The 27,951-nt window shown below is 53.7% G+C and overlaps 2 protein-coding genes across 4 annotated transcripts in view; one reads left to right on the top strand and one right to left on the bottom strand.

The window, feature by feature from the left end:
* The window catches only part of TRIM8 (tripartite motif containing 8), a 29,796-nt gene extending 21,061 nt beyond the window's left edge, over positions 1-8,735 (top strand). For both annotated transcript variants that reach the window (XM_074591563.1, XM_074591564.1), the window contains 5 exons: positions 4,105-4,200; positions 5,116-5,349; positions 5,724-5,755; positions 6,355-6,470; positions 7,170-8,735. In XM_074591563.1, coding sequence (XP_074447664.1) covers positions 4,105-4,200; positions 5,116-5,349; positions 5,724-5,755; positions 6,355-6,470; positions 7,170-7,777 — 1,086 coding nt within the window. In that variant the 3' untranslated portion in view covers positions 7,778-8,735. The remainder of the gene's footprint in view (positions 1-4,104; positions 4,201-5,115; positions 5,350-5,723; positions 5,756-6,354; positions 6,471-7,169) is intronic.
* Positions 8,736-14,056: 5,321 nt separating this feature from the next.
* Positions 14,057-27,951, bottom strand: part of ARL3 (ARF like GTPase 3) — a 33,317-nt gene continuing 19,422 nt past the window's right edge. The window contains exons 6-7 of one of the 2 annotated variants that reach the window (XM_074590286.1): positions 15,403-15,649; positions 14,057-14,575 (exon numbers count right to left, since the gene is read on the bottom strand). In XM_074590286.1, the coding sequence (XP_074446387.1) occupies positions 14,358-14,575; positions 15,403-15,649 (465 nt within the window). In that variant the 3' untranslated portion in view covers positions 14,057-14,357. Of the gene's footprint in view, positions 14,576-15,402; positions 15,650-15,684; positions 19,803-27,951 lie in introns of those variants that run through there. The other variant, XM_074590287.1, reaches the window with a different exon arrangement.

A 27,951-nucleotide genomic window follows, 5' to 3' on the forward strand; every position in this document is an offset into this window, starting at 1 on the left:
GCCATAATCCGTGTTATCGTGGGCTCGGCGGTGACCCCAGATTTAGCCCTGTCCTTTGGGAGAGGAGAGTGATGAGACCAGCCTAAGCCAAGCCAGGGGGACATCTTGCCCATAGATTTCTCCCCGCCTGGGAGGTCTTGGGTGGGTGTGAGCTCCGTCCTGCATCCCAGTGCCCCTCTTTGCAGTGGGGAGGTTGCTCAGCTGGCTGAACTGGAGCTGTGTGTGTAACAACCGATGCTTGTGGTGCTGCAGCCATATGACGACTCTCAGATGGGGAGCCCGCATGCCCTGTATCGTCCAAGGTGTTAAACTCCTTGTTACCATCTTTCTGTCTCGTGGCTGCAGGCATTTAATTTTGCAGGAGTTCTGCTCTGTCAGGGCAACCCTGTCCCCTGACAGACGTCCCCCCTTCCGCTGCCTGGGAGTGGGTGGACGTGTCTGACACTGGAACGGCTGCTGGGAGCTGGGGCTTGTACAGAGCTGCCTGTGTGCAGGTTTGGGGGGACAGACCGGGAGGTGCAGTAAGGTGTGTGTGGGGTGAGGGTGGTTTCCTCTCAGCAAGCGCTGGGCAAATCATGATGGTCAGCAAGCCTTTCCCCAGCACAATCCCATGGGGACCCACTGTGCGCGTCCTCCCTGGACTGAGACCATGCAGCACTTGCTTTGCTTCCCACAGAGATGGCTCTCCAAGTAGTGTTTCCCTCCCAGTGCGTTACTTCGGTATCCCAAACCCACCTGACGATTGCTCCCCAGGATTTGCTCTGCTCCGCCAGCGGTGGGGCTCCTCTTCAGTAAGCAAAGGATAATCTCCACTCGTTCCTCCTTCCACCTTTGGCAGTCCTGTTCCTGCGCAGGGTTGGTGCCCATGACATGTTTGCAGAGAGCCCTGCTAACTTCCTCTTAGGGCTCAGCCTTTTTCCCCCCCCCCATTTATTTTTTTCCATGAGGAGGGGGGAGATTACATGGAACTCCAGCAGAATCAACTGGTGTCCAGCAACCAGCCCCATCTCGCTATAGCCTGCGGGGTCGGGGTGGACCAGCCACTTACCCCAGCCACAGATTAACTTATTAATTAATTACATGAGTTCACTCTCAGCTGGTGTTGGAATACAGAGCATTTTTGGCGGCCGTTTTGCAAACTGGCGGCGTGTCTTGGAAAAGACAAACTGGGATCATGGAGTTGCTCGGAGCCCGGGAAGGGTGCCTGTATGGAGGGAGCTGCGGTTCTCCCAGCATCAAGGTCATGCATGAAATATGAGAAATTACCCTGAGAAATTCTGATCCTGGAGGAGGAGGAGGAGTTCATGACTTCAGAAATACCAGATTTGGGAGGGGATGGAAGGGGAAGGGATATATTTTCCTTTTCAAAATACCTAAGGAATTCAGCCCGTGCTGTGGAGACAATGAGATTTCGCCCCTCGGTGCCAGAAGGGGTAGTTCATACCCTTGTGTCTTGTTAAGGTTTCAGTTGCCGTGGGTGAAAAGCCCTCCCATCCTGCTGCAATGCCAGGCACGTACGGTTTTTAAATCGCCCTAAAATCAAGAGAGTGGCTTAAATGTGAGATTCAAGGAAAACGCTGCGTGTCCTCTATTCTCTCTGATTTCTATGGCTTTAGGTTAGATTTTGGTCAGTTTTTCCAGCTGTGAGGGGCTATTAAATTAACTTACATATATGAAAAGTTATTTTTATATATATTTATGTATATATTTGTGATTTCACATAATTGTGTGATTCCAGGAGTGGAGCACCCTGAGGTTTGTTACAAAACACAAAGGTTGGCAGCTCTGCCATGGCAGCTGCAGGGCGGCAGGAAGGGGACGATGGTTTGTGCATGTCCGTGGCTGTTCGGTCCATCCCTCGGGGGTCCCACACACCCAGGGGGGTTTGGCAGAGTGGCGTCCACTTGCCTGGCATCTGCCAGTGATGGGAAACCCTGCTTTTCCCTGCGAGAGCATCCAGGCAGCATTGGGGGGTAGAGCAGGGGCTGCTTCGGGGTGGCTCCATGTTGGATGCCTGATGCGTACGCCGGAGTGGGACGAGGATTTGGCCTCTGTGGCCAGCAAACTGTGAGCCTTGGATCCCATCCCACATTTTTCAGGGGGGCAGGGGATGCGGCTGCTCCCAGGGGCCCTGCCGGACTCAGCCGTTCTCCCGGTGGGCTGGTGCGAGGTGGGTCTGGCTGCTTGAGGTGGAGACGGCGAGTCTCTGCCGGCAGGGAGGGACGTGTAGGGAAGGGCTCGGTGCAAAGGCTCACTGTGTCTTTTGGCTCCCCAGATTGGAAAGTGAGAAGCTCAGCCTGCACTGCAAGACCTGCCCCAGCTCCTGGGCTTGATCATCCTCCCGCAAGCGGGGTTGCAGGAAGGTATCTCCTTCCCTGGAGTGGGCGGCTTTCCCATCACTTGACTGCGATTTCAGTGGGGAAATTCCAGCCTGTGGATGCTGGGGTAGGAACCAGAGCCGGGTGCGCTGCGCTCCATGCCAGGCCCGTGCAGAGGGATGTTGCAAACCATGTTTTCAGCCAGCGGTGTTCAAGAGCAGGTCGTGTTGACATGCACCTCCCTGCGCTGCTGCTGGAGCAGGTTGCTGCCCGCACAGGGCTGCTGCCCACCCACCCCACAGCTCTGCCCGCTGCTGGACCCCAAACCCCGGCTGAGCACCCAGCAGCACAAATAATGACCCTGAAAAAAGGAGATGTTTAATATATGCATTAGATCTTTCTCTGCGTGGATGCTCCCACCTATTCAGCTGGTCTTAAAAACAGCAGCAGCGATGCCCTTGGATGCTTGCAGGCCCCTGTGTTTCTGTGCGACAGCAAATGTGTCCCCGTGCCGGAGGGGTGTGCGTGGCTGCTGCTGCCCTTCAGACCCTGTTTCAGTGGATGTGCTGTCTGTGTGTCTGTCCGCATGTGCGTGGGTGGGTGCACACACGTGGGCACTGGGCATGCGTGTGGGGTGCGACTGCAAGGGGGAAGCTGGGTTTTTTTAGCTTCTTGTTATTATTAGTGGTAGGAGCCCAGCGATAGTGAAGCTGGAGGTGCCCGAGACCTTAAGAAAAACAACAGGAGGGAGGAAGCTTCGCATTCCTGCTCCCAAATTGAGTCGGAGGTGACAGCCTTTCCCTGCAATGCAATTAATCCCGGCAGTGCCTCTGCCACCCTCCCCCTCCCGCCTCGTCCAGGAATTAATTACTTGATTATAAATCCCCGAGCGGCAGTTTATAATAGCAATAATCCCCTCGAAATTCATCCTTGCTGCTGGTTTCTTCCCATCTCACCCCTGTCGTTGAGACTCTCTAACACCGTGTCTCCATGCCAGGCGAAGCCCTCCTCCTTGCCACGCCGGTGTGGTGGCTTTTCCCAGGGATAATCCCAGAGGGGGAAAATTTGGAGTTGATTTTCAGGGGTGTTTTGGGAAGCCCCGCCTCTGCTCGCAGGGATGGAGCCCTTCTCTCATGGGTACTGGGTTTCATCCTGGCCGGGAAAGTGCGCAGGAGCAAGGAGCTCGCACTGATTGCTGGGGATAAGGTTTTGTCCCATTTATTAGGCTGATGGCCCAGCCCCAGCCCCGAGGAGTGGGGGCCGGAGGCTGGCAGCATGGTGGGGGGAGGCCCTGTTCCTCCTCTATCTGTCCCTCCTGATTACGCTGATGCTGGCTCTGGGGCTTGTCACTGAGGCGGGGAAGGGAGAAAGGATTTGGCGTGGCATACGGGGGCGCGAGGGCGGTGGCGATGTCTCGTGCGAGCCTGCTGGCGATGGGTGATGGGCCTCGAAACAGGGCTGCCATAGTGGGGGATGAGCCTCTCTGTGTCCCTCCCAGGGTCCCCAGGGCTTGGCAAGGGGCTGCCCCCATACAGGGAGCCAAAATCAAGGTCCCCAGCTGATAAGGCACCCAAGCCACATGGTACCTCTGCATGGCCATTGAAATAGCGAGGTTTCCACCTCCACCAGCCACGCGTGGGCTTTCAGCTCGGCAATGGCATCCTGCTGGGAAAAAGCCCTGTCCCTCCCAAACCGCGTGGGCAGAGCCGGTGCGGGCAGCGCTGAAGCTTCCCGGTGCGTGTGGCCGCTGGGCTCTGATGACTGCTTTTCTCACCCATCTCTGCAGAAGATGCTGATGAAGCAGCAGGACCGCCTGGAGGAGCGGGAGCAAGACATCGAAGAGCAGCTCTATAAGCTGGAATCGGACAAGCGGCTGGTTGAGGTAACTGGTGCTTCACCCTGCTGTGGCCAGCCCTGGAGACTGTCACCCCATTGCACAATGGGGACAGGCTCCTAGGGCATAGGGGCCAGGTGTGCAGGGAGGAGGGAGGACGTGCAGGAGAGGAGTGGCCAGACAGACCTGCTGTCTCCATTCTAGTCCTGACAGTCATCCTTTTGGGGGACAAAATGTGTTTGGGGCTGCCCTGCAGCCTTGTGGGTCCCGGGGTGAGTTGGGAGGCAAGGAACAAAGCTGTCCTTAAATATCAGATGGCGCAGCCTGCCCTCAGCTCAGCACAGCCTTCCCCAGGCCACCCACTTCATCCCGAGTGGGAAGGGAGGTTGTGGAGACAGAAGATCCCCAAATAAACTGCTGAAATACCCAGGAGGTGGAAGAGGTACAAGCTAGTGTTTTGCTGGGACACGGGTAATACAAGATCAGCTTGTGGTCCTTAAAGCCCCTCAGCCTCCCAGAGTGTGGAGGGAAGGGCTCTGGAGCATGATGTAACCCCAGCCTGGGGTGGGGATGAGGACGAGGACGAGGATGGGGATGGGGATGGGGATGAGGATGAGGATGGGCAGGGTTTTTCAAGGAATCACACCCACCTCAGTGACGTGGCAGGTTGTTGCTTGGTATTAGCTCTCCGAAGGTGATCCCCACCTAGACCCCAGGAGGCAGGTCCAGGGGATCTGCTGGATTAGCAAAACCTGCACAGTGGAGTTTGGGTCTCCGGCATGTAGGAGTCCCACGTGGCAGCTGACAGCAGGGTTTGGTGTGTGTGGGCGTTGCAGGAGAGCAGAGCTGTGGTGCAGCTCTCAGGTCACACCCACCCCTGCTGGGGAAAGGACCCAGGTGTCCTGGGGCACCATGGCAGAGGTTGGAGGGTGCAGAGGGGCTGACCCTGCTCCTTTCCCCCAGGAGAAGGTGAGCCAGCTGAAGGACGAGGTGCGCCTGCAGTATGAGAAGATGCACCAGATCTTGGATGAGGACTTGCGAAAGACCATGGAGATCCTGGACAAGGCCCAGGCCAAGTTCTGCAATGAGAACGCGGCTCAGGTCCTCCACCTCAATGAGCGCATGCAGGAGGCCAAGAAGCTCCTCAGCTCTGTCCAGGTCATGTTCGACAAAACTGAGGACATCAACTTCATGAAGGTGAGATAAGCTGCCTGTGCTGGGGATGAGGTGGGGGCTGTGGGGAGGTCTGGTTGTGCAGGGAGCATCGGGGAGGTGTGGGTCATGGCAGGGAGTGGGCTGGAGATACTGGTGGAGCTAGCTGATGGCTCCAGAGGGTTCAGCAGTGGAGGAAGGGGAGCAGGACTGGGGCAGGCCCAGCACTGGCCTTGAATGAGGAGATGCCGCAGCTGGAGATGGGGCTGGGGCAGCCTGTGCTAGGGGGAAGGGGGGCTTGGCACCCCTGGGCAGCCTGTCCCCTCCTGGGGTGACCACTGAAGGTGACACTGAAAGAGGAGGTGGCCACGGGGGCAGGGATTGTCCTTACTGACCAGAGCTTCTCCTTCCCCTCCTAGAACACCAAGTCTGTGAAAATCTTAATGGACAGGTAAGTGCAGTGGGGCAGGTGGGTTTTGGGGGGAAGGGGGACTGTTGCAGGGGCGGCAGCAGCACGATGTCTGGAGGAGGAGCAGGGCCCAGGGATGCTGCAGGGCCTGGGAGAGGCGTGCTCTGTGCCTTAGCATCCCTCTGTCTGGGAGGATGAGAAATCCCCTCCTGCGGCCGTTGAATCGAGTCCTCCCCTTGGTCTAGGGGAAACAGTGGTGTGTTTGTGGAAGAGCAGAGCTGGGACCAGCCGGGTTGGGGCACAAGGCTCAGTCCAGCTCTGCTGTCCTTCTCCCTCCCTGGTTAAAGCCAGCGCTAGCAGAGCCAGGGCGAGCTGGGGTGGCGATGCAGGGGGGATACAGGGGCTGTGGGAGGTACGTGTTGGCCCAGGACATTGGCAGCAAGGCTGGACGGGGAAGGTCCCGCTGGGAAGGGACTGACCCATTGGAGAGGGCCGGCTCCCCACTGCCCTCAGCACTGCCTCCCTGCGGAAGGGGTTCAGCCTTGGGAGGGTGCTCAGGAAAGAGCTTGGGGGCTTCCTGACCCTTCCCTGAGTGTGCTTTGTCCCTCATGCCTCTCCTCTCTGCCCATGGTCCCCAACAGGACCCAGAACTGTACAGGTGGCAGCCTGCCCCCACCCAAAATCGGCCACCTCAACTCCAAGCTCTTCCTGAATGAGATCGCCAAGAAGGAGAAGCAGCTCAGGAAGTTGCTGGAAGGTGGGTGAAGCCTGAGGGGTGCCAAGGAGGGGCACGGGACCTCGCTACATCCTGTATCCATAGCTGGGTGCCCTACGGATCCCAGTACAAGAGGGTGGGGAGAGCTGTTGGGCTGCAGGGGCCCCTGGGAAGCCCTTTGTGGTCAGCGGGGACGTGGAGATGCTGTGAAGCCAGCTCTTGGCTCTCCCCAGGATATTTCCCTTGGCTTGTGAAACAGCTGTATTTTGGGGTGACACAGCAGCGGGGCTGGCCATCATCAGGAAAAGTCAGTGGAAAGATGGGGGTTAGCACATGAGCAGGGACAGCTAGGGGCCAGTATGGTCCTGCAGCCCCGAGCCCACGCATGGGAGCAGACTATATCCTGTGGAGGCTTCCCAGTCCTCTCTCCTTGTGGGATGTGGATTTGTCCTCCTCTGATCCTGTTACGGACCACGGTCATGAGCTCTGCACGGGCTCAGCCTGCGCACGTGTTTGTAGAGCTGCTCCGAGCCTGCTGGCAAGGTCCCAGAACAGAAGCTCCTAATTCACCTGCGTACGGCCAATTTGCTGCTGGTGGGCTGGGCTGGAGGACCCTCTGCTCACAGAGGGCTGCAGCCCGGGTCTCGGGGCTTTGCTGCAGGTTCGGGCCAGCGGCCGGAGCAGCCTGGAGCTGTGCCATGCCGTGCTTGACTCCATCCCCTCTCCTGTTCCCCTCCGCAGGTCCTCTGAGCACCCCTGTCCCCTTCCTGCAGAGCATCCCCATGTACCCCTGCACCGTCAGCAACTCCGGCGCGGAGAAGCGCAAGCACTCCACCGCCTTCCCCGAGGGCAGCTTCCTCGAGCCATCGTCCGGGACTGTGGCGAGCCAGTACATGAGCCAGGGCGCTTCGGCTGGCGAGGGGCAGTCCGCACAAGCCATGGTGCCTTGTAGCTCCACGCAGCACATAGTTGGACTTCCCAGCGGCCCACAGCCGGTGCACTCGGGCTCCGTCTTCAACCCATCTCACTACCCCAACACCACGTCATCTCAGCAGTCCGTGCTCTCCCAGTACGGCGGGCGCAAAATCCTCGTCTGCTCCGTGGATAACTGTTACTGTTCCTCCGTGTCCAACCACAGCGGGCACCAGCCCTACCCGCGGTCGGGGCACTTCCCCTGGACGGTCTCCTCGCAGGAGTACTCCCACCCGCTGCCACCCGCCCCCGCCGTCCCCCAGTCGCTCCCGGGACTTGCCGTGAGGGAATGGATTGACGCATCCCAGCAGCACGGGCGGCAGGATTTCTATAGGGTCTACGGCCAGCCGTCGGCGAAACACTACGTCACCAGTTAACCGTCACACTCTCTGGAGAGTCCCGTGCGATGACGCGTTTGGAGAGAAAAGTCTGGTTTGGTTTGGCTTTTCTTTTTTTTTTTTTTTTTCCCCTTTTAAATCAAACCCAATTTTTCCCCCCCTCACACCCCTCCAGGATTTTGGGGAGGGTTGTTCTCTCATCTCTCTCTCTTTTTTTTTTTTTATCCTTTTAAAACAAAATAATAATGTTTGGTTTTTTTCCTATTAATTCCTTTTTTTAATTTAATTTTGGAAAGTCCTTCCTGCCCCTCGCTGGGAAAAGACGAGGGAGAAATTAACTGAGAAGAAATTGATGGGGATTTCAGTCAGGCGTCTGGGTCTGTGCGTCGCGCTCTTCCTCGCTCCTCTCTGCCTTTGGAAAACTACAGAAGGGACAATGGCACCTTCTCTCTTTCCATTTCTCCAAGTTATTTTTTCTGGTTTGGTTCAGTTTTTCCCCTTTCTCCACCCCTCTCTTTCCCTTTTTAAAAAGAAAAAAAGAAAAAAATCTATCATTGATTCAGTATGAAACGATACTTGTAGATTTTGGGTTTGTTACTTTTTTTTTTTTTTTAAAGGCTGATTTTTTTTTTTGTGTTACGAGGCCACTTCTCATGCATATTGGCATTTTTTTTTCCTTCTTTCAGAGATTTGTAAATACACAATGGCAGGAAATTTAATGCACAAAAAAAAAGGGAAAAGAAACTTTAAAAAAAAAAACACGAATAAATAGATAAAAAAAAAAAAAATCTGTTCTAGTTTTCAGGAGGGGAAGCGTGGCCGAAATGCACCCCCCGCCTGCGTATCGCTGATGCAACTTCCTGTAACAAGCACTTTGTATAAAAAAAAAAGTGGACTTCCTGCTATAAGGCACAGGTATTTATTCTGTAACCGATTTTAGAACACACACACACACACACACAAAAATATTCAAATAAATGTGATCACTTAGTGCAAACGCCTCGCTCTGCTGCAGCTCTTCCCCCGGGAACACCAGCTCCGGCGGGAGGCTCCCACCAGCTTTGGGAAGTCACTGCTCCCCGGGTGCCCGGCCGGCGGAGGGGATTTTCCTGGCGGGGCTGTTTTGGAGGGAGCAGCTCGGGGATGGGGTGGCGGCAGGTCCCGGACAGGGAGGGGGTCCCCAGCAGCCCCCATCCCGCATCCCAGCCCCACGGGGAGGGATGCTGGAGCTGTGGCTCTCCGCCGGCTCCCTCCCAGCCGGCGAGGATGTGAGTCAGGCATGGAGCCGGCCGGGCCGCATCCTGCCTCCAGAACAATCCCCATTGTGGGATGGGGACGGGGATGGGGTCGGGGTCGGCGACTTTCCTGCCTCTGCTGGCGTCCCCTGTGCCGGCCACGCTGCAGCCCCGGCACCCGGCCCCGCGAGGCTGCCTCCCCACCTAAAGCCCCGCGGCCCCGTGGAGCTCCGTGGGTGCCATCAGCACCCTGGGCTGGTCGAGGACCGTCTGAGCTCGGCCGAGGCTAGGAAGGGCGCGGAGGAGACCTTCGGCCAGGGCAAGCGGCGGGGCCGTAGGCTGACCTGGCTGCAGGTGTGCAGGGGCGAGCTCTTCACTGGGGGAAAAACAGGGACGACTTCATAAAGCAGAGCGGCCTCTCAGAGGCATTCGGGTTTTTCCATCGCTCTCTTTGGGCTTGGCTTCCTTAATTTTTTTCCTGGTTGCAAAACATCCCTAGTTTCGTTTCGGCTTGCATTTCCCCCCCCACCCCCCCCAGCCAGTGCTGCTTCGGTGGGAAACGGGAAGGGGAGAGAGTCTCAGTGAGCCGAAACCAGGGGAGGAGCGGGTTGGACGGGGGACCCTCGCACTCGGCTCCCCCCATTCCACCCCGAGGGAGGGGGCATCGAATCCCTTGCAATCAGGGTCCCCTTTCCAGGCGGTGGTGTGGGGGGGAGCCAGCACCCCCTGCGCTGTGTGCTCCCGGCCACCCGCCAGGTCGGTGCCACCATGTGCATAGGGTGCCGAGGACAGTGGCTCGGCCCCGCTGCCCTGCCAGGCTCTTCCCAGCCCCATCCTGCTTGGATGCTTCGGGAAACACCCCAACCAATGGGATATTTGGGGGTTCACTTCTCCATCACCAGCAATGCACCCCAAGGCGGCAGGAGGGAGTGGGATGTTCCCAGCCTGCGCCGCAGGGACCCTGCCATCCTCCCAGCGCCCGTGGGAAGATCTCCAGTGGTGACGGGGACACTGAGGCAGGGGTGAGATGAGTGACATCCCTCCCCATGGAGGGGGGGCCCAAGAGGGGTCCCTGATGCACAGCCAGGGTCACTCCCCACCCCAGGGTGCCCCCCGGCCACGGCCCCTGCACTCAGTGTCCCCTCGTTTGCCCTCCCAGCTGTCCTCATCATCACCATCCTCCTCTTCCTCCTTGGCACAGCTGCCTTCTCCCGCCACAGCAGTCAGCTGCTGCCCCGGGCAGGCATTAAAGCACCTGTCGCCTATAGATGGGGGGATGCAGGCGCAACCCCCACCCCACAGGGGCTTGGGACACGTCCCCACTTTGGGCCACCCTCGCCTTGCACCTTCGCCGGAGGGAGCAGCCCCAAAACAGCAGAGCCCCGGTGCTGCGGCCCCTCCAGTCCCCCCAAGCCGGGCAGGTGACCCTCAAACCCTGCACATTGCTGGTGGCGGGGTGGGAGGTGATGGCCCCCCGCAGTGTCACCCCCCCCGAGCAGCGGGAGGAACGCATGCCCTTGACCCAGTTGGGGTAACGGTGTCCCAGGCCGCCGGGAGGGGAAGCGGCGGCGCTCGGTGGGGTTGCGTTGATGGATGGCTCTGTCCGGGGGGTGGGAAAAGCCGGGGGTGGGGGGGGGAAGCAGAGGCACATCCATAAACAGCTCGAGTTGTGAATGGAAAGAGACGGATTAGGAGCTGGGTGAAAACATGTCACACGGCGGAAAGAAAAATGAGCAGCTGGGCCAGACCAAATTGTTGTCTGATGAAGGACGTGGGGCCTGGTGGAAAAAGGATCCCGGGGCCGGCGGTGCTGCTCGGGGGAGGCTGATGGGGAACAGCTGGAGCCGGACACGCACATCTGGCAGAGCAGGGCGAGGGGAGAGGCGGCGGCGCCGACAGCCACCGTGACTCCGGCCACCGTGCTGGGGTCACACCGGATCGGTGCCTCTGGAAGGGCCGGTGCTTCACGTCCGCGTTGATGCTGGGGGGGGGTGGGTGGCCGCACCGTGGCCCGTCCCTGGGCAGGGATTTACCTGTCGGGGTTCAGGCTCTGCCCGCCGAGGGGTCCCCAGGTGGAGGAGCCGCTGCCTCTTCCCCTATTTGCATACATGTAAATAAGCAATCAACATAATGAGGGTGAATGCAAACCAGGCTCTCAGTTTGCAACCGAGTCCTATTTTTAACCTTGGAAAAGGGTTTTGGGCAGGAAGCTGCGGGTCCGGCTCTGGTACCTGTCGGCACGTCCAGCTGCGCGGCTGCTCACACCAATGTCGTCCCAAAGCGCTGCTGGCCCCCCAGCCACCATCAGTGCCCCCTGCGCTTCCGTTACGCACTGGAACAGAAATCTCACGTCCCCGGAAAAACGGACCCCACGACATCCCTCCCCGGGAGCCTTTTGGGGCAGCTCTCCCACCCCCGAGCCCCCAGGTCCCGCTGCAAGCCGGGATGTGTGCTGGGGGGAAACCCCCGCCCCGTCGCCCCGGGAGCAGAGCTTAAACATGAGGGGTATATTTAGACGGCATCAGTTTAAGTTTGCACATCAGCCTTATAAATATGAAAGCCCATCTCCGTGAGATGTTTAAGATACCTCATCAGCCCTTGGAAAATATGCGGGAATATTAATTAGCCAGATTTGGGTATTATCTCATAATGAATAAATGAAGAGACTCGGTGCCTGAGATGCATCACTGGTGGCTCGTTGCTTTTTGTTTGTTTGTTTGTTTGTTTTTTAAGGAAGGTGTGTTTCTGAGATACTTCACTCTTTTTAACCTAAGGCCCGTGGAGGGCTCAGGGGATGAAGCCAGGACAGGGACGGGCAGGATGGGACAACTCTGGGTGCCCTTTACATGGAGGGGCCCCCATTGGCTGCTGTTTTACACCCCCTGATTTGGCCCCCGATGGCTGTGGCGCCGCTGGGGACGGAGGGACGGGGACAGGGTTGGAGCCCTGCCCTGGCCGCAGCAGCCCCAGGCCCAGGACGGAGATGAAAACTGCAGCCTTAGTTCTTTAAAAACTTATTTTTGGCTTCTTCCCTCCCCCGCCCTCCGGCTCCGCTCCCCCCGGCTGCTTCGCTCCCTCCGGCCGGGCCAGGACGGGAACTTCCCGGTTGCTGTAGAAACCCAGATGAAGGACACGCTTCAAACGAAAACGCCAAACAAGAAATGGCTTTGTGCGCACCCGGGCGGCTGCTTTTCCTTGCCGGCATGAGGTGACTTCGGGGCCCTTCTTCAGGGCACCCCGCGTGGCCGGGGGGGGCTGTGGGGCCAAGGGAGGCTCCCCGCCAGCCCCGAAACCTCGTGCTGGGCAGGGAGCGGAGGCTGGGGGTCCCTGGGGAAAGGACTTCAACGGTCTCCATCACCCACAGGGTGCTCAGAGCAGCGCCGCACGGCGGGAGGCGGCAGCCGTCGGGGTTTTGCCATCCCTGACAGCACTGGCACCATCTCCCCATGTGGCCTTAGAGCTGAGGCCCCCCAAGGGCCATCACCACCCAGTTTGCAAGATTTTGGGGTGGTGGACGAGCTCCCAGCTGGCGGGAAGGGGCTCAGGGATGAGCAGGGGACAAACCGAAGGGAGGTGGCAGAGGTGGCACGAGCCTCGAGGTGCAGGTTGGGTGGCCACGCTGATGGTCTGGGTGGCAGAGCCACGTCCCACGGGTGCAGGGAAGGGGCACAAGAGGAGACAGGTCGGGATGGACCAGCCGGCAGCTGCTGCCGCCTGGGGAAGCGTCATCCGGACCCCGTCCCTCGTGTGTGTCCCCCCCCGGCGCGTGGCGGCTGGCGGGGCCGGGGCGGCGCGTGGGTGCGGGGCGCTGCCGGCTGCCGGAGCTGCCATTGTTTGCCTTCAATCAAGATGTTTCAGGCAGAATCAAAAGCACCAACTGGGGAAATCATCATCACAAAAAATCTTGCGCCTGCAAAATAGGTCAAGTAAGACTCCAAAGAGAGAGAGCGTCTGATCTGCATTGCAAGGAAGAATAGCAACAGCTGTGATCTCCAGTATATATGGATGGGCTGGGGGGGGGGGGATAAATATATATATCCATGCATATGTATAACCGCTTACAGCTGTTGGGCCGTATGTTCATTAGGGCCAACTGTTTTGGAGGCAGAGGGATCAGCGCTAATCGGGAAAGGGAGTTTATCATCACATTCAGAGGCAAAAGTGTCAGGAGCAACTGCAGCCCCCCCGCCCCGCAGCCCGCACCAGCTGTGCCGCGCTGAATGCGCCCGATTCAGCGTCCCCCCCCCCACCCCATGGCCCCCACGGGGCTGCCAGAGCTGCGGTTCCTGCCCTGGCTCTCAAAGTGGCCACAAGCCCCGGCCCCGGCCCCCTGCCCAGTCCCAGCCCCGAGCGCTGCCCTGGGGTGCAGAGGGGATCCCGTGCCTCAGTTTCCCCATTGCCCCAGACCTGCTCTCCATGCCCCCACCACCATCCCAGCCCCCCACAGCGTCCCCCCCCGTCGGTTATCCCTGCCTGGCGCTGGCCTCACAGGTGCCGGCTATAAAAATGAACTCAAAATACATATAAATCCTCCCGTCTGACACCAGGGAGGGCGATGGAGCCGGGGCAGGACAGCTGGCTCGGCCACCCCATGACGCTGGGCTCTGCCTGGCGGATGGGACCCAGCTGTCACAGGCTGGGGACCGCACGGTGTCCCCAGCCCGTGGGCGACGCTCTCGGCGTGGGGGGGACGACTCGCATCCCCCTCGGCATCCCGCGCCCCCGCTGCCTCCCCTCCATCAGCCAGGCGCTGGCAGGCGCCGGCTCCCATCAGTAGCAGAAAATAAAGGTTGCAAAGCCGAGCAGCAAGGACAACTTCTATTTAAAAATACCTCTCCTCCGGATGATTTATTTGCAGGGCGTTCCTGCCAGCTCCTGATGCAGCTCAGACCTGGGGCCTAACCTACCTGACAGCTTCCCTCCCTCCTCCCATTACTTATTCGGGGCTGCGTTTGGCCGCCCGGCCGTGCCGCCGCTCGGGCTGCGGCTCGGAGCCGCACGGTCACGGCACGCTGCAAGGAGAGCAGCTCCTTCCAACCCTTTTTTCCCTTTTCCCATTAAAAAGGACACAGATATTCATCTTGGCGAGCCAGCTAAACAGGAAACGTGGAAGGGGCACATACACCCTGCGCCGTTCCCAGAAAGCCTTTGCCAGCGTCCCCCGGCCCAGGCACACCCCGACTGCGGCTTTACGGGAGTTTCGTTTCCAATCGGCGCTGGGAAGGGAAATAAGTGAACAGATTGCAATAAAAATCCCAACAAGCCCAAATTCAGCCAACTGAGCCCGAAGCTGCAATTTAGCCGGGAGCCAATCACAAGGCTGCGGTGTGAGCTTGTTTCCACTTAAACAAAACAAAATAAAATCAAAGAAAATTAAAAAAGCTTCAGCGCGGCGCCTGGGCGGGTGCCCGGGTGGGTGGGCAAGTGGCTGGAGCATCGCGGTGGCCGTCGGCCTGGTTGCCCCTGGCTGACGCGTGCCGTGGCAGAGCAGGACAGGGCTGGGGGTGCCCACGCAGCCAGAAGGGGAAGCCTGATATCTCCGATACCTCTCCGATAAATGCAGTCATCCGGGGGGTGCGAGGCCGTAAACAACAGGGAAATACTGGTCAAAAAGGAAGAAAAATCTCAGTGTTTATTTATCCTTCAGTCTGGGGATTATTATTATTATTATTATTAATCTTTTTTTTCCCCCCTCCCCGCATCCAGTCCGCTGGGTCCCTCGTCCTTTCGGGAGCACTAAATTCATCATGGGCACGTAAAGCAGGGCTTGTGCGGGGCAGGGAGCGGTGGTTCGCCCGCGCAGACACATGCAAGGTCACACACAGCCTGGCCATAAATTACAGCGTGTCCCACCGTAAACAGCAACAGGAGAGGGGAAGCACGGCGGCTGCAGGGGCCGGGGGCCACGGGGGCCGATACATAACGCCCTGACAAGTCAAACAACCCTCAGGGCGTTCACTTGCCAGAGAAATATTTTTCACATCCAATCCATTAGGCAAACAAGATGAAAAAGTATTTCCTACGTTGCTGAGAAAAATAGCGGGACTCGGTATAAAGCGTGCCTTAAAAAAAAAAAAAAAAAAAGAAAAGAAAAGAAATTAAGTGTGACCATCTATAATGTTTTTTTTCCAGCAGCTCTGACAGCCTTCCAGGCATCCTGGCCGTGCCGGGAGGGAGCTGATGCTTTAAAGAGCTCTAACAGTTTCTCACTTTTTGGCTCATTCCGGTGTTGCAGGAACAGTAATGAGGCAAATTAGTTGGAAAGAAACAACCCCAGAATTTGCTTCCCCCTCCAAACCCCGCTTCACTGAACCAAACCCAGATAATTCCCTGCGTTTCTTTTTCTTCTTCCCTTTTCCTGCCAGGTCAGCGGGGAATGTGTTTCATGACATGCTTTTTTTTTTTTTTTTTTTTTTTTTTTTAACCTACGAAATGATTTTTGAAACAAGACGATCCTCCCGAAGTTTGCCTTTCTCGCCGGCTGGCTTTTCTCATACTTTTGGACAAGCGAAAAATCCGAGGGGAAGAGGCTCCTTCCAGCAGTTTTGATCACTTGGAGCACCGGCGACCGCCTCCGACGGGGAGAGGGAGGGGAGCGGTGGGAGAGCAGCTCCGCAGACTGACTGGCGGCTCCTCGGGAAGAGGCAGCTCCCGACCGGCCGCTGGAAAAATGAGCCTGTCGAAGAAAAAGGATCACCCCCAAACACAGAGTTGTCTTTCTACTAAATTTTAATTTATTTCTTTTTTTTTTTTTTTTTTTTTTTTTGACAAAGACATCTAAACGATACACCGAGTAACAACATGACCAGGTATTGCAAATACCCCCTTTTTGGTGAAATTCAAAAAGGGAACATAAAAGAAAGAGCTTGTGTGGCCCCAGCCGGCCCAGGGAACGCAGCAGCCGCCACCTTTTGCTCTTTTGCTTTTGGGGAAGAGGGAGCGCCGAGGGGCAGGGGGCGAGTTCGAGAGGGCTGGTCTCATCCCAGGACGCTCAATAAGAACGGTCTGGTGACCAGTTGTATTTTCGACAGAGAAAAAGGTCATTAGCGTGCAAGAAGCAGTGCTGGTAGGGGGAAAAATAGGAGAAGGTTGGCATGAGGCTTTGGTGAGCATTCTCCGGGGGCAAGGAGAGACATTCTCCACCAGAGCCGCAGCGGGGGGACGCGGCCGCAGCCGAGGAGGACACGAGCCCCGACACCCAGCGCTCATGGCTGGAGGAAGGGCTTGGACCCAGGTTCCCTGATGTGCCCTTGGAGAATTCCACTTCTCCATCACCTCCGGAGAACACAAAGGGGCAGGAGAGGCGCCTCTCGTCTATCGCAAAGGTAGAACCAGGTTCAGTGACGTGGAAGTGAAGCAGGACAACCTCCCCGCGGGAGGGGAATTAACCCCCGCGACAAACTTCTCAAGGCCGGGGGTGGATCTGTCTGCCACGCCGAGCCTTTAAATCAAGGCCGGGTGTCTTCCTACCAGAGGTGCTCTAATTCAACCGCGAGCCACCGCGGCAGCGGCAGGGTGGCGTTTAATGGGCTGTGTTATGCGGGAGGTCAGGAGAGAGGAACATCACGGTCCCTTCTGGCTTTAAAGATCTATGAATCGATGCGACGTGTGGCAGAGCTCCACCCATACCAATGAGCCCGTTTGCTTCTCCCGAATTGCACTTAAAGGAGGGCGAAGCAGACAGAGTTGGAAGGACAAAGCCTTGCGTACGCGATTACCATAAACCGGAGCTGAAGGGAGAGGGGCAGGGGTTTCGCTGAACGGTGGCAGGTGTTTTTGGCTGGCCCCAGCCAGTTTTACAGGTGGTATTTATCCAGGCACTGCCCAGGGACAAGAGCCCTGCGGAAGGTACAGCAGATGTAAATGCATTCGGATAACGAGCAGCAAGTGAACAGAACCTCAAATCCTTTTACATTTTCACCAGGTCCATGCACAGAGAGATGTTTACAATACAAAGAGCATTTACAGCCATCGCTGCAGGGTGATTTATTTCAGTCATGGTCATTTTAACCCTCCACCTCCATCCTCCCGGCACAGCTCGCTCTATCACGGTCTTCCTCTCTCACTACCTGGCGCAGGTAAACCAAATTAATCGACTGGATTACAGGTGAAGCTCCGGCTGGTACAGATGCATGCAACCAATTCGTGTAGCTACACGCAAACCTAAGGAATGAGCCAGCAAAGACTTCCGGATCCTGAGTTCAGTAAGGCAATTTCTCCTTCCAAACTGGAGCGATAGGAAAATTACTGTATGTTTATTCTACACACATTTCCAAGTTTAACCAAAGTGAGCCTATAAAAACCAAATTACCCTCCCGGATGCTTTTTGGCTGCAGAAGGCTAACTGCGGCACAGCTGGGGACTCACAGGGCAAGTTTGCCACTGGTAAAGTGTAGGGAGCAGGGAAGCAGCACATCAGCTCCCTCGCAAGTGAGAAGGATCGAGGGCCGAGCCCCCTGGGGGACTTCGCTCTGCCCTGCCTGGGCCAGAGGAGGGACACCCCAGCATTTCACTCTGCACCTGGAGTGCAGCGCGGGTAAATCCAAAGCTTGGGAGGATCTGCCACAAAGCTCTGCCACTGCGCCAGCACAACACGTGCCTTCAAGGAAAGGCTGCAATTCCTTACAGCGCTTGCATCATGCAAATGCATTAATCGCAAGGAAAGGGCGACGCCGGGATGCATTTCTGCTCCTTGGGCTGACCCAGGAACATGTGGTGCTCAGATTCCCAGGGCTCCTGATACACCAATGCAGCTGAGGAGTCATTGAACGAGCTATGTTCAAATGAACATCTCTCCTCATCTTATGACTCCTTACTCAATCCATGCAAAGCCGGAGCCGTGTCACTTAGTGTCATTAGCGATTGCTTAACAGCTCACTTGAGCCTGCTCTTCTCCCCCTCCCAGTCGTCCGGTTTTTTAAAGCAAGGCAGTGCTACTCCGGCACGCATGTCCTGCCTCAGTGCCGGAGACAGATGCACTCAAAGGGTGCTGACTCACGGACGCAGGCAGATTAAACTTGGATTACTAAAGCAGTTGCTGTCCCAGCTGTCCCTCTGCGCCCAGCCACAGCAAAGACAGCTGAACTACAGGCAGAGCAACCCCTGAACCGCTACTGTACGTCCTGATGTATGGGGGGGACCCGGAATCAGCCCCAGATGATTTTAATCTGCCAGGCTGTAACACGTAGGCGGACAGGGGCTGCTTCACGTATGGTGCAGATGTTTCTGGAGACATCCAGGGGAAGGGAGGAGCAAAGTGCTGGGAGCTCCAGGGGTGTCAGCCGTCTGCCTGGGTCCATGAGTCAACTTGCTGACGCGTGGTAAAGCCACATGCTTTAGTACACGCAGCTTTCCCCATACTGCCCGCCGGTCCCTCTCCAAGAGGTGGAAGGGGTAGTGCAGTCCCTAGTCGTTCCCTGGCCTTTCGCAGGCAGGCAGCAAACAAAGCTGGCAAGCAGGGCAGTGGGATTATTTTACCATCTGTGCATTAGAAACTGGCCCAGGAGTCACCAAGCTCGCTTCACGGAGGGCATGGCTGCTTTGGCGTGCTAATGACTCCTGCTCACTGTCAGCTGGGGCTAGATTTGAATCGGGGATGAGGAGGTGGAAAACACATTCTCTTTCCTATTTCAGCAACTGCATCCTTTTAGAGGAAAGCCAGTTCAGGGAAGAATGAATCCTCCTTTTAGAGGGCGCTTCCCATCTGCCGTTCACCAGGCTCCTCACCCTCCACCACGGCAATTCGCAGCCGGCACCGGGCTGGTGGGAGCTCAGATCCTGGGCAGGCAGCCCCCCCACGGGGCAGTCCCCCATGTGCTCTGAAGGGCTGAGCAAGGCCTGACGAGGAAGGGAGGGGTAGGAGAATATATTTTGCACATTTCAAAAAGGAAACCTGGGACCTGGTATCTCATTCTAGAAAGTAATCATGGACTTAATTGCATTTTGCTGCAGAGTTGCCTTAACATCAAGGGAAAATCAACAGGGATTGTTCAACATCAAGACTAATCTCACATATGGAACTTACTGAACGTAGGAACCATGTTTTTGCTGGCTCAAGGTGAAATGCTGGGCTAAATTCTCCTTCAGCTGCGAGAAAAGCCCTAGGCACGCTCATCCTGCATTATTCCAACTGTAAAGAGCTTCAATTATACACATATAACCCCTCTCTCCCTTCTACGGCGGTGTCGCAATGCAACAGTGCCTCGTTATGATCAAACTCCTCTTTTATGGCTATAGGAATATGTGGAAGTCTTCTACCCTCATTACACAAATGACTCCTTAGCAGCTTTATTTTAAGAAACTACCCACAATTGGTAACACAACCGCATTTTATCTGTCACTGAGGGGAAGCTGTGACTGACACCTGAGCGTGTCCTCAGCAACCGCAAACCCGCACGTATAGGGCAGGTCCTATGCATCTAAGCAACTACAGTAACTCACCACTCCCTCTGCTCCACACTGAATCACAGTCTTGCTTCTGCTTACAAACTTGTTTGCTAATCAGACATTTAATACTATTTATGCATAGGGAGGAAATATATAATTCCTTTATTGGGATAAAAAACGATACTAAAGAGCAGGTCAAGTTCCAAATCCAGCAGTAGGTTTTAGGTTTTAACTGATGTTGTTCCCTTTTTTTCTCTCTTTTTTTTTTTTTTTCTTTTTAACAGCTGTAGCTGTGCACAGATGGAAAAACATTTGGTCAGAAAGCAGCAAATTAGTGTTTTCAGGCTAGAATTCTGCTCCCACCGCTCCTCCATTTCCATGCAGCTCAGAATGCTTTATTTCTTCTTAGCATTGACATTTTTGCACACCCAATTCATGCCGTCCTTCAGACAGAGAAAGGTAATGTTAGTCAAGCGAAGGGAAAAGGAATCCCGCAATCCCACCCGACCGCCATTCTGCGAGCACCGTGTTCTGCCTCCTCATCTACCCCCCGCCTGCCCTCTGCGTCCAAAAACGCCGTGGGTAAAAAAACAAGCGCTCCATTGCTCAGTAGATGTTGTCACACAGAGGTTATTAAATCTTTCATCTGGCCATAAAAAGTATCATCGTCTCATCATGTCGCTATGCGTAGGTCCTTCGAGGAAGGATCACTTTGCAGTCAAGGTACGTCAGTGGCAGATGAAGGCTCAGTTCCAGGTTCAGCTACAGATGATTTGTGTAACCTCAGGCAAGTCATCTTATCTTTGAGACTGTGATTTTAGGGGGCTGTTTGTTATACCGTCAGCTCCCTATTAAGAATACGGCTCTAATTTTCTGCTCAGCTGCAAGCCTTGAAATCCAGATCCATGAAAGCCTCTGCAATAACTGCATCTGGACTCTTCCCTGTTCCTCAGGGTCCCCACAGAAAATGGGTTCTGAACCCCATTGTGAACCTCACAGGGGTTCGCTGAGAAGCAATGTGGTCATGTTTTAAGAGGCTGATATACTCGTTGGAGTATCTCCGTAAAAACACGTGCGTGGCTTTTCTGACCACTGTGAGCAGGACCAGTAGCATTTCTGCTGTGAATACTCAATTTGTGAGTTTATTGCTGAGATCCCAGAATGGGATACGCTACTGAAGGGCAAAGCAACACTTTATCTGCTCCTGTCACTTATCTGTTAGGACACGTGCACAATGGAGCACTAGATGGACAGTCTCCTCGTATTTGTGTCCCATCAAATCCATTACCTCTACCCTGCCTACGAGGCATCTCTGCCGACAGGGAGACTTGGGGCAGAAAGAAGGCAGGTAGGGTTTTGCGGATGAGAGGGGAACAACAGCACATCTTTCTGTCCGGAAATTAGGCAAACATCACCTTAGAGTTCTGGGGAGGTGGATTTCATTGGTCATTTTTGCATCATTACAACAATAGTTAGACCCTAAAAAAGGTCAGAGCCTTTGGGCCAGCATTGCTGCCAGCCCCACGGCAGCAGTGTTGCTGGGTTCCTACGCCCTTGTCCCCAGACCACCAAAAGGCTGCCAAGGACCTCAGCTGCCCCAAGGACAGATGGCCAAAGGCACAGCACAGCCAGGCCCTTGCGGTGAGCCAAGACCCATCGCCATGCATCCATGTTGCCCCTCAGCCACGAAGGTGGTGGCCACGTCGGAGGGGAGCTAAAGAGTTAAGAGAGAAGGGAGGGGAGTCCTCAGGGCTTAATCAGAAGCGGAGAGATTCTCACTTGAAAATACCAATTCACCTTGATAGCTGCGCTATGTGACACTTCTTATCTGAAGGGGAGCAGCAACTTCTGAAATCAGCCCTTGTTGCTGCGTTAAATAAAGAATAAGCGAGCCCAGCTTGTGCTGGGGTGCACGTGAGGCCCTACACTAATAACACTTCTAACTCTAACCTTGGGGAGGGTTGATGTCTCCAGTTTCATTTATTTATCTCCACAGCAGAGATCAGTGTAAAACAAATTGTCTGAAATCCTCAGAGCAAATGGGAAAAGACGAGAGGTAGATTCATTTTAAGGCCCAGTAGCTTTGTGTCTTCCCCTTTCAATAACACTGATAACCTAGGTGTAAAACATGTAATGCCTTAAGCAATCAATAGCGTGGTTTAAAGCTTATCACTTTAGAGAGAGAGGGAGCGAGCGATTCCCAGCATGAGGAATGCCAGGGCTTAACAATGGGGCTAGGAGGAGAGGTGTCAAGCCTTTGGCTTGATTGTGTGCTTTAGAAATCTGCATGATTGCCTGCAAAGAGTAAAAATAAATAAATAACTAAAAATGCTCCCACAATGATTTCAGCTTCCCCTGCCTCGGAAGCAATAATCACATTTGCACACATCATAGCATACAAGGCAAGCAGAGCTCCTCATTCATTTTGAATGTAGGTTTATTTGCTGAACCAGAACAGCTGAGACAGCTTAAAGTAATAAATATCAGCTGACACCCTCTGCTATTCAGCACAGTAATCCCAGAAACAATACATCACTGCAAAACAACAAACATGCATCCTATCTTCTACCTAATCTGACCACAACCTGAATTCACAGTGATTAAAACTCTGCCTGCTGCCATTCGGGAGCTCGGGAAGGGGAAAGACAGACCATTTCAGCACCAGGGCGGCGAGGGTCATAAAGCGGAGTTTATGATGGGATTTACCATGGCTGGGAGCCTGGCTGCATCAAGCATGTAACGAGGGCAAAAGAATGACATAGCAAAACGCAAGAGGAAAGGTGAACTCCAAACAGGCTTGAAATACGTGAGTAGGTCACCAAACTTTTAAAGCAGGAATAAAATTTAAAAACTCTCTTCTGGCATGAGTTAATTGACAGGAAAAATCACTTTTAATTGTAAATATCTCCCTGCCTGACAGCAATGAAGGGAAGATGAATATGCTCAGCTCTACATGTGTTGTATCAAAGAGGTACGTGTAAGACACCTTCCTCATCTTCAGCAGCAGCGCAGCTACATCCAGAGCTTCTGGTGCAACTTTCTCGGGGGCATGTGTTCTGCAGCGTCCCCAGATGTTTTGGAGAATAGCAAATGCAATGGAAAGCAAAAGGAACTAAAAGGTACGTTTGCAGTTTTTCTACCTAAGGTTTGAAGCAGGACGGAGGGTTGGTAAAATAGAGAAACCCAGGGAAGCTGCTACAAACACAAAGAGCTGCTATGGGGAAGGCGTGTAGGAAGGAGGAAACGATGCTTGAAACAGTCAAGTCCACAAGGAGTCAACTGTTGTCATCCTTTGTCCCTACACACTCCGTCCCTATATCTGCATGCTTAAAAGACGGCTCTGTGCAGAAAATACAATCCCTACAGTAACATTTAGATCTTGATAGATGTCCTTGGGCTGCTTTGTTGAGACACAGAAACACTGGCAGGTACTCTGAGGATACAGACGGATACAATATTAGTATTCCAGCCTCAAGTCAACCCTGGGAAAACTTAGCCAGGGAAAGATTTCAGATCTTTCAGCTTTGCCTCTCTTAGCTCCTTAACAAGCAGCTAGTAAACTTTACCAAAGCAAAGAGAGAGAACTCCAGGGAAGAGGATAATGCTCCTTGCAGAGAAATGCTGCTTGGCACAACCCCGCCTTGCTGCAGTCACATCTGCTATTGTGCCAAGGGAGTTGTACTCTAATGCCCTTTGGGAAGGGACTGGTAGAGCCTTCCCCGAGAGAAATAAAAAGTCCTGCTTGAGATTAGCCCACTGCTTGCTTATTCTCTGCATTATCAGCTTTGCAGCTATTGGGAGTGAAGTAATCTGACTTCAAACACAGCGAACAAGTCCTTTCCACCCCATAAAAAAGCCTCCCGATTTCTGCTCCCCTGCAAGACAGGGATCAGGCAAGGCCACAAACTTGTGACCCCTAACGTGACCTTAAGGACAGCAAAGCTTAATCCTTTCATGTAATCCTCTGTCTGCCATAACAAATTGGGTCAGGCAAGTGCAAAATTCTCCATCTCTAGCATTTTTGGTATGCGTTATTTTAACTGTCACTTTCTTCTCCCTCTGCACAGCTAGGACTGTGCCTTCATTATCTGTCATTTCTTTGTACCTCCAGTCATCATACAGGCTGGCTTTTACAGGCTCCCACAAGTACATTATCCATTGTTTTTCGCCTGGGTGCAAGCTTTTCTTTTGTCCTCTGAGACCTTGCATCCCTGATGCAGCACTGTAGACTCCCTCCTTACCCTGCTTAAAAATCACAAGACTTTGCCCTGTAATCTGGAAACATGGCTGCTTTTCCCCAACAAGCACCGGCTCTGCTTGCCCCAGGAGAGCTGCAGTCATCAAAAATTGGTTTAAACCACATTTACAAGTAGCCCTGGAACCTTGTTAAGATGTGGAAGATCCCCATCTAGCCTGCCCTGGCTAAGACATCTTTAAGACAAAACCGAGCTCTGAGGACACAACATTGCTGGGGGGTCCTGTTCTGAATCTTGCCCTTATGAAAGTGCTGAATCGCAGCATCAGCGTAACTTAGGTCTCGGGCTTCGTTCTCAACTGGGTTGAAACAGCCAGGGAGGAGAAGGCGGCTCAGCCCTTCCCACAGTCCTTTGGGCCAGACCAGTGCTGGCATAAATTAGAGAAGTTTAGTGGCTACTCTCAGTTCCACTGGCTTTTAATGGTCTCCAGAGGGCCATTATGCTTGGGAGACTCTGGACACAATGCGCTGTAGCATCGTTCTGGAGGATGATTCCTCAGGGCAGGCTGAGCTCCTGCTGCCTTGATCGGAGACTCTTTCTTCAGACAAGAAACAAGCTGCAGAGCACGGACCAGTCCAAAGCCTTGAGTCATGTTTCATACGCACCCTGGCCCCAAAATAACACCTCCAGCAAGAAGGCAGGCTGCAAAGCAGAGGAGTCCTGCCTGCTTTCACCGCACCCCAGCCAGCCAGGGTAGAATGTACACAGCTTTTGCACGCCAAGGACTACAGTTGGAGATCTGGTCACAAAACACAACCCCAGGAGAGTCTATGTGGCACCAGGAGAGTCTATGTGGCACCAGAGAGCCTTTGTGAGGCAACAGTTCCCTTATGTTTCTCTGCTGACATGGGCAACCACCTCCCTCGCTTGCTGTATCCTGCGCAAGCGTCTCGGTGTAAACTGGTGCAGAACCCTGCTCCAGGGGCAGAGCCCAAACGGCTGCGGTGGGGAGAAAAGGCTTTCCTGCTTTCCTAACTAGGGCTGAGGGATAAAATCAGAACCAAGCAGACGTTTTGCTTGAAAAAGCCTCTAAGCATGAGGGATGCCACTTCTCCCTCAATGGCACCATGAAGTCTGATTAACAAGACAAGTGCTGCCCATGGTTACAGTCGGCAGTCAGGAGGTAATGAAGTCTTCAGCTGGCATAACGGGCTACCAGCTGCCTTCCAGAGAACGCTACGTGGGGTTTCCAGTTAACCCAGTCACCTCTCTTCTGAGCCTGCCCAGGACATTGCTGGGCCCCTTTTCCTGAGTCCCCCATGGTTAATTTTAAAAGAGAAGATGACAATATGGATTCCCTCCTTAATTAACAGTTTTATTAAATAACCCATTTCAAATAATAGTTAAATTCTCTAAATTTATATCATTCTATTAACCATAATCTAATCTCATTAACCTTGAAATCCCCAGTCTTAACTACCCAATTCTATACACCATGGTGCTAGCAGCTAAACTAATTAAATGACCTTCAAACTATTTCTCCTTCATGTATTGGCATTATTTATCTTTGCTCATTGCTCTTCCTTCAAGCTATCACAAAAATCTTCCCCTATGAACTCTCTTCCCGCATGTGCTCAGTACTAGATATGCCACCGCTCTTCCTTGCAAAATCCGTCAGCAACGTCTCCAATTTTACTCTAGCTAATATATTCCATCAGCAGTGACCGTTAGCGTGCTCGCTCCTTGGCTTTCATTCTGAATACCTGATGCTTCCACGTCTTCATTTATTTTGCTGTCACTCATTGTCATTTCTCAAAGAAGTCCTTAAAGCAGTGACCTGAGATTTAGCTAGACACAGAGAGCTCCCTTTCGGAGCCGCGGGTAGAGATACCGTGTACCACGATCCTCAAAACTATCTTTCTTGATATCACTCTTTAAACAAGTTCTTCTTTGATTCTCCTAAATTTTGAGCATGTTAACCTCTCCTTAGACTCCCAGGACTGAAGATGCTGCTTCTTCCTGGGCTGATCCAGCTGCAGCTAAAACCCTTGTTTGAAAGCCATCTCCCAAACCACTTCTGTTCCAATGAATTTCCAAGGAAAGGGAGAGCTTGGCATTCTTCCTGACTGATTTGATAGGGTTGAACTTATGGCAGAAGAGAAATGTAAGTGCTCTTTTTCTATAAGCTGTAGAGAGTTTGCAACTTCCCTGACCTTCCTGCAATAATCATTTATGGAATAAGCTGCAGTATTTAGGGCAATAAGACTGCGGTCAACAAAGCGGGATGTTATCTGGCCTGCATCTAAATTAATTTGTCTAGATAAGCATGATGAACAAAATATATAGGCCTGCAAATATTTTTATTTAGCTCTTGTCTTCCATTCCAGATCCTGCCTGACGAACCTGATCTCCTTCTATGACAAGATGACCCGATTATTGGATAAGGGAAAGGCTGTGGACATTGTTTACCTAGACTTCTGAAAAGCATTTGACACTGTCCCCCATGGAATTCTCATGGAAAAACTGGCGGCTCATGGCCTGGATGAGCATACGATCTGCTGGATCAAGCACTGGCTGGATGGGCGGTCCCAAAGAGTGGTGGTCAATGGAGTTAAATCCAGCTGGCGGCCGGTCACAAGTGGTGTCCCTCAGGGATCAGTGTTGGGACCATTTCTGTTTAACATCTTTATTGATGACCTTGATAAGGACATAGAGTGTATCATCAGCAAGTTTGCAGATGACACGAAGCTAAGCGGGAGTGTTGATCTACATGAGGATAGGGAGGCCCTACAGAGAGACTTGGATAGATTGGACTGATGGGACAATGCTAACGGTATGAGCTTCAACAAGGCCAAGTGCTGGGTCCTGCACTTGGGCCACAGCAACCCCATGCATCGCTACAGGCTTGGGGAAGTGTGGCTGGAGAGCTGCCTGGCTGAAAAGGACCTGGGGGTTCTAACTGACAAGCGGCTGAACATGAGCCAGCAGTGAGCCCAGGTGGCCAAGAGGGCCAATGGCATCCTGGCTTGTATTAGATATAGTGTGACCAGCAGAAGGAGGGAGGTGATTGTCCCCCTGTACTCAGCACTGGTGAGGCCACACCTTGAGTATTGTGTCCAGTTCTGGGCACCTCAATACGAGAGAGGTATCGAGGTGCTGGAGTGAGTGCAGAGGAGGGCAATGAAGCTGGTGAAGGGCCTGGAGAATAAATCTTATGAGGAGCGATTGAAGGAGCTGGGACTGTTTAGTTTGAGGAAAAGGAGGCTGAGGGGAGACCTCATTGCTCTCTACAACTACTTGAAAGGACATTGTAGAGAGAGGTTGGTGCTGGTCTCTTCTCACAGGTAATGAGTGATAGACCAAGAGGGAATGGGTTCAAGCTGCAACAGGGTAGGTTTAGGCTGGACATTAGGAAAAAATTCCTCACAGAAAGAGTGGTCAGACACTGGAACAGGCTGCCCAGGGAGGTGGTGGAGTCACCATCCCTGAATGTGTTTAAGAGTCGTTTAGATGTGGTGGTAAGGGAGAACTTTGTAGAGTGGAGATGATGGTTGGACTCGATGATCCCAAGGGTCTTTTCCAACCTAAATGATTCTATGATTTCCTGGAAGTGAATGCAGAAGCAGATTTCATTTCGCCAGTAGAGGGTATTGGACCATGTACTTTACTCTATTGAATGCATAGGGATGCACTGTACTTCAAGGAGAAGGCACAGTAAGAAAGCACTATCAACAAAGAAGTGCGCAGGTCACTCCAGAGAGACCACAGATCAGCTTGAGAAGAGGCATTTTTCAAAGCTCACAAACAGAGAAGTTCCGCTTTCTATCATTTAGTTCTTCCACATCCAACACGTGTCCCTGAATTACATCTGCCACTTCACTGCCCCTTTGCAGCTGGAGAGCTAACTTGGACTTCTATAAACAAGAGGAGGGAAGAAGGTGACCCATACCTGGCTGCAACTCTGTGAACTGCAGCCTCACTTTCTTGATCACATTTCCTCAGACTTGAATATACATTGCCATTGTGGAACGGATTTCCCTCTACCACCACCACTTGAAAACAAAAGGTTAGAGTTGAAGCCTTTCAGCTGAATTTGTACCTTAGCTAACTAAATAAAGGCCTTTTGGAGGACACCACCTACTATGCTGAGGTCTAAACATCAGGTTAAGAATTTTAAATCAGAAGAACTGCTGTACTATGTCAGACCAATGGCCCGTCCAGGCCACCATCCCCTTTCTGGATGCCAAGGGAAAGAACATGTAGGAAAAAAATCTCCCTTGCTCTGTTCTTTCCTTCCTGTCCACAGCCCAAGTTGCTCCTCATGCAAAAGCTGCCTCCAGTGGTCAGTTAATTGCCTGTGGATCTCTTTTTCAGAAATTCACTTAGTATTTTTCTG

Source organism: Larus michahellis, chromosome 6, assembly GCF_964199755.1.
Source record: "Larus michahellis chromosome 6, bLarMic1.1, whole genome shotgun sequence".
NCBI lineage: Eukaryota > Metazoa > Chordata > Aves > Charadriiformes > Laridae > Larus > Larus michahellis.